This window comes from Erpetoichthys calabaricus, chromosome 18 (assembly GCF_900747795.2).
Source record: "Erpetoichthys calabaricus chromosome 18, fErpCal1.3, whole genome shotgun sequence".
Classification (NCBI taxonomy): domain Eukaryota; kingdom Metazoa; phylum Chordata; class Cladistia; order Polypteriformes; family Polypteridae; genus Erpetoichthys; species Erpetoichthys calabaricus.
In genome coordinates, this window is record NC_041411.2 from 48,845,255 (window position 1) to 48,860,647 (window position 15,393).

At 39.4% G+C, this 15,393-nt stretch overlaps 1 protein-coding gene across 1 annotated transcript in view; it reads left to right on the forward strand.

Moving 5' to 3' along the window:
• Positions 1–7,307: 7,307 nt before the first annotated feature.
• The window catches only part of LOC114668602 (mitogen-activated protein kinase kinase kinase kinase 5-like), a 117,400-nt gene continuing 109,314 nt past the window's right edge, over positions 7,308–15,393 (forward strand). The window contains exon 1 of the mRNA XM_028824431.2: positions 7,308–7,506. Coding sequence (XP_028680264.2) covers positions 7,408–7,506 — 99 coding nt within the window. The 5' untranslated portion in view covers positions 7,308–7,407. The remainder of the gene's footprint in view (positions 7,507–15,393) is intronic.

Below are 15,393 nucleotides of genomic sequence, written 5' to 3' on the forward strand. Positions count from 1 at the left end.
GAAGGTCAAATCTATAGACAGTGTGGGCTGAGTGAAGTGAAACGGCAGAAAGGAACTGTGGTTTATGCGACTTTCAGTCAGGAGCAATTTGGTAGCTCAGTCTTTTATGAACTCCCAATCAGATTGTCTTATCTTTCACAAGCAGGTGGTGTTGTCATGAATGCTAATGTATGATAACATTTGAAGCAACAGAGATACAAAGAATAATAACAAAAGTTTATTTTTGCACTCCTGGTTTAATAATGATGTATGTTTATTTGCCCAATTATTAAATAAGGCGGCCAGGTTGTCGTTATTCTCAGAATTTTTAGATTAATTTCAAAATCATGTTGAATTTTCCGCAGTTGTCAGTATCATTGCTGACAAATTGATCGCTTTAATCAGGGGAAGTGTAGAGTTTGCTGTAGTGAACCCATTCGTTTATATGAGTGATTTGTGCATAGGAAACAAAGTTGTTAGAGAGAAAATGCAAATATGGTCATATAAGAAGACTGTGTAATCCTTGTGTAATGCCTTCATGTATGTCCTATTGGGGCAAAATTTGATAATATTAACTGGAAAACTGTATGGACAGCTCTAAATCAATATTATCTGACAAATAAGGTAAAATATCTCACTTATAGAATGTACCCCGTTAAGCTAACACTGGCCTAATTAAAACATGATCGAGATGAAAATTGAACGTTTTACTCTAATGACAAAGAAACAATTTTACATTTATTTGCTACCTGTATTTACACCTAATCTATTTCTGGTTGCTAGTAGAATGTACTGCACATTGTCTTATGACTGTTTGTTCTTTTGAGTAACAATAAAAAATAAATAAAAAAAAGTAGTCCACATGGGGTGTGTGATGTGAAGTAGTGGTTTGTGTTTTCTTTAACTTTTTAAAATATTAACAACAACAAGAAAAAACACCACAAATAAGAACATATCACCAGTCGACTTCAAAACAAATACCGCCGGGGTACAGAATAAGAACAAATGCAGACTGTGAAAAAAGTTTAAGCTATTTAAATAAGGATAAGTCTGCATTTTTTTCATATTTTCCAGTTTCCAGTAATATCGTTTATGTCACCATTCGTTTTTAACGTTCTTGATGATACAGTCAGTTTTGGTGATTTCCAAATGTAGCACAAAAAACCTTGATATTTGATGGCCTGTTTTGCTATCAGTCTGTTGGCTACAGTGTTGCAACTCAGCCTGTTTACCTGCTTTGTCTTCTTCTCATTCTATTGAAAAAAGACTCGTTCAGCATAAGCCGAAGAGAATGGCAATATCAGTAGCTGACACATAAACCTAGATATAAGTCCACAATTTTGCTTCTGATTGCCATCCAAAACTCGCTTAGTACCATTCCAAAAATATACAGTGGTTCCAAACCAGCTAAGTGGCTGACAGTTTCTTGAGCGAAGTGGAGTGTCCATCACTGTTCTTCTAGTTCATCTAAAGACTCATCTGGTAACAATGACAGAAAGTGCAGAACAAGTGGGACTATAGACGGCCTACCTGTTTCTGAGGTTATGTCCATTATACATTTCGGATCAAGAAGGGTCAGTTTGGAAAGAACGCTGTCTCTTTAATGTGTATAAACAATAAATTGATCTTCACAAGAAACTGTAGTTCAAAGTTGTGTTAAATGAACTGAGAGATTGTGATAAAAAGTAGAATAGAAATATAACATAGAAATATACAGTAGATATAAACAGAAAAACATTCATCTCTGTGAAAAATGTGTGACAACATTGGTTGGGTTGGTCAGAAGAGCTACAAGAAATTACAACAAAAGATGAGCTAAAGTCTATGGAACTTGTCCAGTCAGTGATCGATTAGTCCAGAGTTCAATAAACATCAGCAGTACATACAAGAGCATAGACTCAAATTTAAATACCGCTTCTTGCATATCTCTATAACGTTTGGGGGCATTTAGGAATAATAATTTTAAATGTGTGTTATTTATGTACTCTGTACAGTACCCTCCAAAATGTGCATGTTCTAAGACCTATTTGCATATATACACTGTAGATATTTGATCTTCATTTGAATTCCATTGATAAACTAAGATGTTATAAATTAACAAAAAAAAAATTAGTGTTTTCAATCATTTATTCAGTAACAAAATCAGAAATGCAGTTATCTACTTTGGAAAAAATAAGTACAGTTGCCTTCTCTTTTGTTAGAAATGACTTAGTAGGTTTATCTTGTAATGGTTTATCAGCATCCTTCAGTGACTAGGAGAAATTTCTGCAGAATGTCTCCTTACAGAAATTCCTGCTGTGTGATGTTTAAGGGTTTTCTTAAACATGCTACCAACTTCACATGCCCCATTGCCTTTCTATTGGGTAAGTGCTGTGCTTTGACCTGGCCGTTCCATAACCCTTCATATCTTATTTTTGAACTGTTCATTTTGGGATTTGCCTTAGTGTGTTAAGTAATTGTCTTGTTGCAAGTTCAGTTTCAGATTTTTGACAGTTGTCCTCACATTCTCCTGATGTACTCCCTGGTACAGTGTGGATGGAAGGCTGTCCATCCCTATGGCACCAACAGGTTCTTTAGGTGTGTTTTGGCAATTTTTGTTTTATTGCCAAACATGATGTTTGGCACTGTGGTCAGGCATCTCTAGCTTTTGTTCATCTGCCTAGAAAACATTGTTACATTAGTTCTGTTCTTGTCTTAGGTATTTTTTTGGTAAACTTAATTTGTGTTTTTGTATTCTTTTTAAGAGAAGATGCGTCTACCTTCCAGACCTTACATGTAGAGCAAAGCTATTCAGTCTGTTTTGGATGGTTGAGTCATGCGCTTGGGCATTTACTGTAGTAAGACATGACCCTAAATTTTTTGTTGCTTTTCTAGGGCTTTTGGAGACTTCTCGCCATATTTCTTGGTCATTTCTTGGGCTTTTGGGCAACCTGTTCAGCACAGATAGCCACTGGTTAGAAGTTTTATCCATTTTGTAGACAGCACAGTGGAGTGAACAAGTACAGAATGCTAGCTTGATTTAAAACCCTTCCCACATTGATAGGAATCCACAGACTTTCTTCTGAAGACCTCAATGACCACTTTTAATCTTGGAATGATATGGCCACACACCTCAATAACTAAGACCAAATCATATCACAGGTTTTTGATGTTTACAGTTTAATAAGGCAGCCATCTCTAAGGTACTCTCTAATAATGCTGTAATCATCTGCACCCATCTGGGTCCACCAGATTCTAATTTTCGACACTTGATGAAATGCTAAAGATGGGATTGTACTTTATCTGCACAAGGAAGTTGCATGTCTTTTGATTTAAATAGAATAATCAAGTATAGAATATGACTTTCATATAATTGTTTGTAATAGTAGGGTGTTGTACCGCGTTAGCCGTTATGGATGCAATGAGAAGTGAAGCAAAATCACACCCTTTATTGGCTAACTGAACAGATTACAATATGCAAGCTTTTGAACTTGCCTGAAAAAGGGGCCTGAGCTGCCTTGAAATTCTGCATATTGTAATCTGTTCAGTTAGCCAATAAAAGGTGTCATTTTGCTTTACTTCTCATTGCAATGTAATTATTTTTGAATTAGATGTTTACCCATCACTATTGTTGATATGATAATTAAATATCTTATAAATAAAAATTTCATGGGGTGTGCTTACTTTTTCACACAGCTGTACCTGTAAGGGAATGAAAAAAGAAAGTGACACAGACAGAATGAGATATAACGGTCACTTGTGATGACTAGTTTGTGCATTCACATTCAGTCCATGACTTTTAAAATCTTACTAGTGCCTCTTGGTTTTGAACACACCTCCTTCTTCTTCTACAGCTGGTCACACTTCCTTCCTGAGAATTAAACCATCCTCCAGCCCTCTAAGTTCAAACAGCCTGTGGTATTTTGTCACTTTCTAATCCATTAAGTGTAAGAGTTCCTCATGGGAAATCACACTAGAAGAAACAAGGCCATTGTTTTGCCTTCTGGTCATTATCATCAACACACTGAATGTCCTGTACCCAAATAATATCATCCCCTTTTCTAAAACGTGCCATATGGCAAATAGATGAGAAGAACATAGATTTAGTCACATTTATGTTTCAAGGACCATACAAGCCATAGTGTAACAGATAGATAGATAGATAGATAGATAGATAGATAGATAGATAGATAGATAGATAGATAGATAGATAGATAGATAGATAGATAGATAGATAGATAGATAGATAGATAGATAGATAGATAGATAGATACTTTAGCATTAGAATTTAAGCTGCATATGCTGTAAAGGTCTCTTTACCTGCTGATACTTTTAATGACAAACAAAATATTTGTGGAAAATATTTTTCTACATCTTTTGTGGTTATCCAAGGGAATGAAAGGTCATAGCAAAATAAATGTTGGGACTCCAAACCGGCCCTCCCCCTTTACTTCTAAATAATATTTGAAATAAACAAATGCAGGATTGCCTTCTTAGAATCCTGGGCAATGTGACTCTTTTCGGGTAATAGATGACCTCCATCTTGTCAGCTGCTCAGTCATAAGGTGATGCCTCCTTCTGGGCAGTCATGCTTTTATGACCCAGGGACCGGAAGGGGGAGAAACAATTGCCCTCAGTGGATTGTTTCTTGGTACTGTGGGGGAAAAGGAAGACAACATAGTTAGTGTCTGAGCTCTCCTCTCAACCCAAGGTGGAACTACATACCTGGGGGGTATTCGGAGGGTGACCCTCTGACGCACATGGATAATATTTTGTACTTGTACCTTGGATTGTGTTCTCTAAAAGCAGAAGCTTAATGCTTGCTTACACTTCATTAAACCTGGTGCAAGACATTTTTCTTCTGAAACAATTTCTAATCCACTTTTCTTTCAAGCACAAATGTTTTCTAGGAATTTTATTTAGGTATGTTGACATCAGGACTTAGTGCTCTCAGTCATTAAGAACTCTCATTTGCAGTATTTGAGCTATTAACTCTATAACAATCCTGTAAAATTCCCATAGTACATTAAGTGGAGCTACTTCCATCTAGTTACATAAAGAGGAGAACCACTTCCTCGCCAGCTCTATCAGTCTAAAGCAAGGCTGTCACACCCTAGTGTTCACAAATTTTATAAACTGGAGGCTGTCTTCCTAATGGTTTCCAAATGAATTTGGGCTACAGTCTTCTATAAAGTAAGGAAGGACTTGTGCTCTCTGGTGGTTCCAAGGTAAAAAGAGAGAGCTGATAGCACATCGATGCACCCAACACATGAGTGGGACCCGAGTGCAGCGGGTGACACCTCACACCAATACTGAAACAGTGTGAGGTTTTTTTATGGTGGCTGGAGTGCCAATTCTGCCACCAACCCCCATGTTTTCCCTGTAATTTGGAGGACCTGTTTGCAAGGCTGCATGTAGATTAACGTCATACCCATGACAAAACAATTGGAGGTTAATGGTCCAAGATAGTCACTGCTAAAACGTTCTATTACTTAGCTATTTTCTGCACATCTGCAGGTTTATTTAATTGTATCAGCCATTGATTTTTTTCAGTTTTGTGGTTATGATGTTAAACTGACATTTTGTAATGACAATAACAGCACTGCTAAATCTCTTTTGCTTGACCTACATTTCTGTTATCAGAACATTAGAAAAAGATTTGACAAGAACAGGCCATTCAGCGCAGCAAAGCTCGCCAATCCTATTCACCTGATTTCTTCAAAATAACATCAAGTCAATAAGTAACATCAAGTTCTAACGTTATTTTAATATTTCAGTGTCTTTCAAATGACTTAAATGAGTATTTTTTATTCTAGTTCACTCATACCAGATCAATTTGGTAATAATAAAAATGATTATAATATTCCCCTCTTGTTATATACAGTAAAGTTACATTTCTGCCACATAGAAAAAGTAAAGCTACTACATACTTCCCCCAGTTGTTTCAAGAGGGGCTTTCTCTCCCAAACTATCCACCCATTATCATACTTGCTGTCACACACATGCACATAGGGGGCAGTGTAAAGGCTCTAGCAAAGGTAATTCCCCGCTGTTCCACGGGTTGGCGCTGTGTACTAACACTCTTTTTCTTCTTCCTCTGCAGACAGGAAGACTGACAGCTTTAACACCAATGATGCCACCTGGACCCGCCTGGAAGTACTCAAAATCGAAGGCATTACCATCTTTGATCACTCTCTTCTGAAAAGATGTATTTTTTGAAATGCTGTTCGTACAACATGTTTTTTTTTTCTTCAATTTAATTATATGGATGTTTTGCCTTTGGATGCCCCTGCACTTCAAGTGTCTCTATCTCTCTGTCTTACACAGCTTAACCCAGTTCTAGGATGCAGGGAACTGATGTCTATTCCAGCAGCATCAGGCACAAGGCAGAAACCAGCCTCATTCACACTGTTTTATGCAGAGTCAATTTAAGGTTGCACACTGACCTAACGTGTGTGTGTTTGGTGAGGAGCCACAGAAAAAAAACAATGAAGAATATATGGAAACTCAGTGCTAGGGCAATGTTGTTTTTCTCCCATTTTGGGTGACAATTTTTTATTTGCTTTGCCATTTTGGGTTTTGGTGGTTATGATGTCACATATTGCCACCAAGACACGTGCTATATTCATGTAAGTGCATGTGACATTATCTTTTTTAACAACAAGCTGCATGTTTAGTATTGTCTGAACGTTGATTGGAAAAAGGAAGGATTTTTTTTTGTTTCTTTGTCAATTTCTTTTCAAGGCAGTTTTGGCTCTTTGGCTTTGACTTTATTTCTTATTCAAGCTTCTCTTATCCTGTTGTTTAAGCTGGTGATTTCTTTGACTTCTGTGTACTGTCCTCGGCTAATCATGACAATCCTTGCTGTTTAGTTCTAACAAATATGAGTTCAGTTTTGAAAGACCAATTAATGTAACTCACTTTTGTTGAACTGGGTGGGAACTGAGAGCCACCAGCTCCACCCTGTTTCCCATCATGCTCATCATGCACTCTAAACCTAAAAACCCCAGGTAGCTCTCATCTTATAGGTCACCTGCTGAGAATGTAAGTATATGATTACACTTAGGGAAGTATGGTATATAATGTAAGTGCAGTTCAGACTCCAAAGGTCATATGAAAGAATTAAAAAGGTCTGTTCTTCTAGGGACTGAAACTTTAAAGACAGACCCCAGAACTTGGACAGCAACTAGCCTGCCTTCCAGAATGCAAAGTACTGTCTGGCTGAGCTGCTGGAAAGTGCAGAGTGCATGCGAGCACAACTCAAAGTGGGACACACATGTATGTGCACACAGACACACACACACATACGCATGAACACTCTCGCTCCATCAACAGGAAATCAAGCAAAGAGATGCAAATGAGTCAGAGGCAGAGAGAGGGAGAGGACTGAGTTGCCACGGCTCAGCGAGCCACTTCACTTTGGGGTGAAAGGGCCATGCCAGAGAAGTGATGGACCAAGTGGCGCTGGACATCTGTACTCGGGACCCCCAGGAGGACTTTGAAATCTTGTTGCGTGTTGGAGGAGGGACCTATGGAGAAGTTTATAAGGTCAGAAAGTTTTTTGTGTCGGTTACCATGATCTGCACCTGGCTGAACTGTTGCGGGTGGTTTTATGAATCTCTTTGGCTAGTCTAAGTAAAAGTTATAATAAAATGGTTCAAAGTCTATCTATAGCAGTGGGCTTTGGGAGGGGGCTTACTTTTGACCACTTGTGCTCCACATGTTCAAAACTGAAATTTTAAGCAAGGGCTTATAGTCAGCTTCTGTGTGATATACGGCAGGGAGACGGGGGGCTGGTCTCACACACTTGAATGTGTACAGCATGTGTCCCCGTGGCTGCACTGAAATGCAAATCAGGGGCACAACCAAACAAACTGTGCTGAGTTTCCTGTCCCTGGGGGGTTTTCAATGCCTCTTTTTTTTATTACATTATCTGCCTGATTTTCATAAACATTAAAGATGTTGGCAGCCAAGTGGGACAGATGGCTGAGAAGTAAGGGAGGCCAAGCATATATGGGAAATTACTGGGTAGTAGTGTTGGGCTGAAAGGGCTGTGCATGTAAATTTAGAGAGGCATGACTGCCTTATTAGCAGGGGTGCATGTTTGTCTTCCCTAAATGGTCTTTATTGTTAACATCATACTGGGGGAATGAAACTGGCATGTATCACAACAATTTAAAGTCAAGCTCTCAATACGTTTCCCATTTTACTGTCTATAGGCCAATGTTACCTCGGTGTGGTGGCTGTGATAAGCACTGTCGTAGTTGTCCATCCTGTACTTTATTGGGTCAGAAGCCCTCTAGGTCATGTTACCTTTCACGAGAGTTTAAATCTAATGCAGAAAGAGAACAATTTTCTTGACAGAGAATGTGGCAATTTGGCTTCTTGCTAGATATTACCATATTTTGGCTGGGTTCTGTCTCTTGGATATTTTGCTATGATTGAAGCAGAGTGCTTCCTTGGTGGAGATCACACCAGTCTGGCTAGTTCTGGCAATAGGAAAAAGTCTTTTTGCAGCTCTGAGGGAGGGTTCCTTAGGTAAACCAGTGGTGGGCCATGGTGTTAACTATTAGCTATCATGCCTATTTGTTTCAGTGCTCTACAGTTTGCTCTTTTATTGGATTAAGCAGATTGGAGAATGTTACATTGGATAGCCGGCACAGGGTAATTCTAGGTGTGCATGGTTGGTGCCTTCAGACCAGGTCACATTACTGGTAAAGCTACGTCTCACCATTTTCTTCAGTAGCTTCCTTTGCAATGGGTGGGGAGATTCATTTGGTCAAGTGACCCAATGTCATCTGAGACCCCAGAGCCACAGTAGAGTTCACGCCTAGTAACATTTTCCAGTTTTAACATGTTGCCCTTCATGTTCCCTCGTGCTGATGCTCTTTCTCCAGCACTCTACACATTCACTGTCTCTCTGGGGGCATTTCTCTGTTTTAGAAAAGATGTCTAAATACAGTGTGTCCACCCCCACCACCCCCGATCTGAAAATGAGCCAGATATATTGAAAACCCACACATGCTCTCGCACTCATTGCAGCCTTCCTGTCAAATGTCATCAAGTGATTCTTGCAACTTTGCAGCCCGCACCCAGCAGTATGGCCCCACTGCAGCCTCCACATGAGTACTGCCTGTGGCTACTGGCAGCTTACACTGTCATTCATAGCTACATTTGGCTTCATCTTTTATTGATTACTGATTGATATGTTGGTGACGGTAACACGTCTATGAGAAACCTGATTTAGCAGCTAAAATGGTGTCATTTTTGACAGAGGTGGCATTACAGATCATTTTCTATTGTGATTAATCAATTTCAAGGTTGTCGGGGTCCAAAGCCTATCCTTTCAGCAGTGGGTGCAAAGCAGAAAGTAACCCTGGATCAATGCTAGTCCATCACAGGGTCCACTTATTCACATGATGACACAGGGGAATTTACAATCAACAGTTATTCTAAAATACACTTCTTTGAGGAAGTGGGTGGAAAACTCCAGATGGACATAGGTAGAACATGCAAATTCCACACAGAAACCAACAAGGTGGATGATTTGTTGAACTGAAGTGAGCATAAAGAAGGCTATTGTAAAAAAAAAATGCTCACCAACACCTCTAAGACTTTAAGTTCATGAAGCTGCAGCAGTATCCACTGCACCGTCGTTCTGCCCTAACTAATTATATATTTGTGAACTTCATATTGACTTCAAGAATGGATGTCACTGGCAAATATGTCAGTATTGCTAACAGCATAAATGGGAAGGGATTAGGCATTGATAGTTTGTTGCTGATTATTCATTAACATTTATATGGATGTGGAGTCTTTTGACAGTAAAATGTTTTACTCTGATTAAGGTAGTGGTGCTGTTGGCGGTGTCACCTTCATCAGTGATTGAGATTAGAATGTACTAATTAAAATTTTACTCATCGTTGTTGAGATTCTATTATTAACAGATCGAGATGATTATAGTTATCTGGACTTTGATGCCTGTGACATTTGATTTTGATATATTTTATTAATCCCCGAGGGGAAATTATCTTTTCGCATGACCTTTGGAGGTCAGAGCACAGGGTCAGCTATTGTACGGCACCCCTGGAGCAAACCTTGTTGAGAGTCAGGTTTGATGTTTAAGTGAATTCTGGGTGCTTAATTGAGATTTGGCATTTAAGACTGTCTATCTGCTATCTTTAAGAATTTCAGTATTACAGAGGCCCTCCTGGTGGAAGCTAACTCAGGATGGTGTGGCAGTCTATCACAGGTCACACTTGTGTACACTCGTGTATCACTCACACCAGGATAATTAAGAGTCATCCATGAGCCTAAAACACACATTTCAGACATATGGGAAGAAAGCCAGAGGACCAAAGAAAAACCCAAGAAAGATGGGAAGCCATGAATATGCTAACTGCACACAGCGGCAGGATTCATCATTTTTATGCATGCCTATTATCTTACAATGCCAATATTTTTATGTGTTTTTCATGACTTTGAAAACATTATGTTAGATTATATTTTAATTCCAGTTTCACTGCTAATATTTTTTTTGCTTGTTGGTCATCTGACTGCCTATCTGACTATGACCAGAACACTTTCAATATGATGACTCCATTCTGATCCACAATCCAGAGCTTCATGGTGTTAATCTACCAGCTAAGTTTACCTGATGGTAAAGCTCAACTGAAGGTGTTCATGATCACTGCAGGGAAAACGGTTCCCACAATTACAGGTGGTAAATGAAATGACTTCTTCAGGTCTCATAATTGTCTGTTGATGACTGCTAGATGCATCACTGGCAGACCACTCTGCTATTTACATGGGAGGGAATGCTGTGGAGAGGGTGAGCAGCTTTATATTTCATGGAGTGGCTGTCACTGATAAATTGAAGTGCGCATAAAGAAAGCTATTGTAAAGAAAGCTAACCCACACCTCTGTTTCCACAGACGTCTGAGGAAAGTGCAGATTTCTCCATTCCTTCACACAAATGTCGACAGGTGCACAATAGAGCCAGGTCAAGATGGTAAAGCACTGCAGGGGTTTAGTGGCACTCACCTGCTTTCTGTTCAGGACATACGCAACAATCATTGCTTTAGAAAGTCAAACAAGATAATTAAAGATGTCTGCCATTCTGCAATATCGCTTTTCTCACTCCTTAATTTTAGCAAACAGTACAGAACCAATGGCAATTGCACCAGTAGTTTCAGAGATAGTTTCTGTCCACAGGTTGTAACAGCCAATCATAACAACAGATATTGTATTATTATTATTATTATGTACATATAATACATATATACAGTGTACAAACACTTACATATATATAATGTATATATACCTATATTATCTAATCTAATATATTATCTAATCTAATATATAATAAAACAGTAAGGTGTGTGTGTCTAGTTCTAAGCAATCTGATTGTTCAGTTTGGCTTTGGTGACACTATTGAAAGAAGAAGTGTGAGTGTAAAATGCATGAGGAGGAGTAGAGGCATAGGAGGCATAATGAAAGTGTCACCTTCAATAGTGGAAAGTATAAAACTGGACAGGAGGCGAGAAAGGAGCCTTGATTAGAATACAAGAACAAGTTTGAGAGATGGAGCACTGGTGAAGAGACGTTCACACACACATACTGTACTGTCGGGTACCATGGCTAGTGTATATATAAAACAGCAAAATGTCTGGTGTCTGTGCCTGAGCATAATGTTTTCTGACATCCACAAGAGGGCTAGAATGAGATAGCAAATATTTTTAATTGTTCTATTACCTGTCCTTGACAGGTACAGTGGCTAGTATATATTAAACAAGAAAAATGTCAAGTGTCGGTGCCCGGGCATATACAAAGACAGCAAGAACTACAAAGAGTGAGGGAGTCAAGGGCTCGAATGTCCGATGAACAAAGACAACAAGATGCACAGTGACTGAAACAAGTCTGAGAAGCAGGCCTTACAGAAGTGGTCTCAAACTCTGGTCCTGGAGGGCCACAGTGGCTGCAGGTTTTCATTCTAACCCCTTTTCTAAATTAGTGACCAGTTTTTGCTGCTAATTAACTTGTTTTGAATTCATTTTAACTGACTTGTTCTTGAAGACTCAGACCCCGTAATTGTTTCTTTTTCCTTAATTAGCTGTCAAACAATAATGAGATATAAAATGAGCCAAAACCTGACCAGCAAACTGTGTCCATCACACAATATCTGAAAATAAAGAAAGGTGAAGGTCTCAGGAATGCTGATCTGTTCAGGTCCACAAAACATTTTATCGCTGCTCTTAGAAAAGAGGAAAATCAATAAATTTGGAAATATATGCTATTGCACAGTGAGAGCAGCAACAAGCCATTGAATCAAAGAATGTGTTTAATTAACAACAAGAATCCGAGTCTAATTAAACAACTGGTTGTGGTGAAATTGGCTGGAGATTGAGACCCTGACTTAGTTGGTCTTCTGTTGGCTCACTTACTTCACATTTCATTTCGTTTGGGTGCCATTTAAGGAAAGAAATGAAGCAATTCAGAGGAACGATGAAGAAATTCAGGGGAATACATCTTAAAAAACAAGTCAGTTAAAATGAAAGGAAAGGGAATTAGTTTACAGCAAAAACTGGTCACCAATTGAGAAAAAGGTTCGAATGAAAACCTGCAGCCAATGCGGCCCTCCAGGGCTGAAGTTGGGGACCACTGATTTACAGGATTGTGCTAGAGAGAGGGAGCATCGGTGAAAAGAGGTTCAGACACACGTGAAAACAGAGGAAAGGAGTTGAAGGTACATGTAGAACAAGAGATCAAAAAATTAAAAAATATTTTTTCTTACCTGTGTTTGGCTAGTAGTTTAAAATTGTATATATACATTACACTCTATTTATATACTTTTTGTGTGTTTATTGTATTATTGTTACTGTTATATTGTTGTAAAGGGAAAAGGAAGGAAAGGAATCCCAAAGAAAGGTTTGGGGTGCCAACTGGACTACCCAGTTAACCTATGCAGCTTGTCGAAAGATTCCATTCTCTCGAGTGGGTCCATGTCAGCAAGCTCCGTTCTGTTGGACTGCTGTTCCGAGACTGAGACGCTGTCTTCCAGGCGCTATTAGATTTATATGGTACCAATTGGAAGAGACGGGGCTAAGTTGCTCTCAGTGGGCATTATCTCTGAGCTGCAGAGGAAAAAATAGACAGTAATGTTAGCAGTGCCTGGAAAGTGATCCTCAGACGCAGTGTGTGGCTATGGAAACATGGAAGTAATAATTTCATTGTAGTCTGTACACATGAAAGTAAACTCAGTGAGCAGTCCGTTTTAACAATGTAAAATAAAAGCATGAGATCAGAAAAAAGGGCAAGGGTTTCAGAAACAAAACCACACCTAATGTGAATCCAAGAAAAAGATTTTCCAGTAACCTTATGAGAATGAGTCTTCAATGTGGTTTTGAGACAAGTCCCAGTTCTCTCTAAGAGGTGCTGATGTGACATGGATGAACTGGTAGATAGAGTCAGTTTTGGGGATCTTCTTAGTTGACATCCTTAGTACTATGGAGGAAATACACAGATATTTGAATCTTCAGTCATGTCATGTGAAATGACATGCTCTTGACCACAGTTGATAAAAGTATCAGAGACAGTTTTCTGCTTACAAGTGGAAGAGATGGCATTGAAAGTTTCCTGTTGGTTAATAGATGATGTTGACACTTTTCTATTGATGGCTAATAACAGTGTTGTTTCCTATTAGTAGCTCACAGAGATGACAAAACATTCTCAAACCTCTTTGATCCAATTTAGGGTTATGAGGGCCTGTCCTGGCGGAATTGCGCACAAGGTAGGAACAGAATCCCTAGGTGAGCTGTCAGTCCATTGTAGGGACCACTCACACATACATACACCCACACAGGGCCAGTTTAGAATCACCAACAAACATGCCTTAGGATTTAGGAGACAAAATGGAGTACTAGGAGAAAATACATGCAGCCATAGAGAGAACATGCAGGTTACACACACACAGTGGCCAGGTGCAGGATACTAAATCCATGAATCAGTAGTGCTAACTACTGTGTCATCATAGGTGCTGCCATGGGATTCTGCAGAGATCCATGATCCTTACATTGTGAGTCTTTCGTTTGACCCGAAGTACTTCCACAGGGCTATGCCCTAGCACTGGCAGTACTCCTGGGTCCAAGATAAAAGAAGCCACTCGACCTCAACCAGGCGAGTCAGTGTCAGACAGAAGAGGATGAAGCTTGTCTGGAGGAGGGGAAGGAGAAGGACAAGAGAGAAGAAGAAAATTGTACTGTACACAGAAACCTTTTGTAAGGTATGTGTACAAATAAACCTTGTAGTCATTATGGTTGCGTCTGGGGTTTGGGGTGCTGCAATGCCCCTTAGTGGTTCACATAGCATACACAACAAAACTGCACATTATTTTGGGCTTATACATGCTAAATGCAATGTTTCTTGATTTATATTTAAACTTTTTTACAATATAACCTAATATTTTATTTACCTTTTTGATTGCTTCTGCACATGCTTAGGCAACAGGAATGGCGTATCAAAATAAACCGCTCAATCCTTTTCTAAAGTTGTTTTCTGTATGTAGCCTCATCCTCCATTTGTCATTAATGCACCTTTTGCCTGCACGTGTCCCTTGCCACTTTTGAAGATTATCCAGGTCTTTTTTGAATTGTTTTCTTTTACTTCAGTACTTCAGTGTTTGTCATTCTTCCAAGCATTTAGAATTTGTCTATGGGAAGTTGTCCCCGTTCAGCCAAAAGAGCAATTGTGAGTACATGCAGCTTGTAATCTGCATTTTGTTTATCTCAAAGTTATTCAGTAGGGTTGAGATTAGGGCTCTGCACAGTCCACTCAAGTTCGTCCATGTCTTTATAGACCTGGCTTTGTGCATGGGGTCTCACTCATGCTGGAACAAGAAAAGGCTTTCCCCAATCTGTTGCCACAAACTTGTCAAAAATTTCTTTGCAGTACCCTTCACTCAAATGAAATGGCCAAGCCCAAGCCCTTGCAATTAGTGCTAGCCCATTATCTCTCTTCCACCAAACTTTATAGAAGGCACTAAGCAGTCCAGAAGGTAGTGTTCTTCTGTCATGCACCAAACCCAGATTCATCCATTAGACTGCCGGATAGTGAACTGTGATTCATCCAATGGCTACCTGCTTTACACCACTACAGCCAACATTGGCGTTGCACATAGTGTTCTTGTGTGCAGCTGCTAAACCATGGACAGTTATTGTGCTGATGTTGCTCCCAGAAGCATTTTGAGTGATGCAATAGAGGAAAGGTGATTTATATGTGCTTCAACACTTGCTGGCCATGCTGTGTGAGTTCTGAGCTGAGCTGTGGTTGCTGCTAGGTGCTTTCACTTCACAATAATAGAACTTACAGTTGACCAGTGCAGACCTACCAGACCAGACGTTTCACATACAGACTTGTGGCAAAGGTGGCATTCTTTGA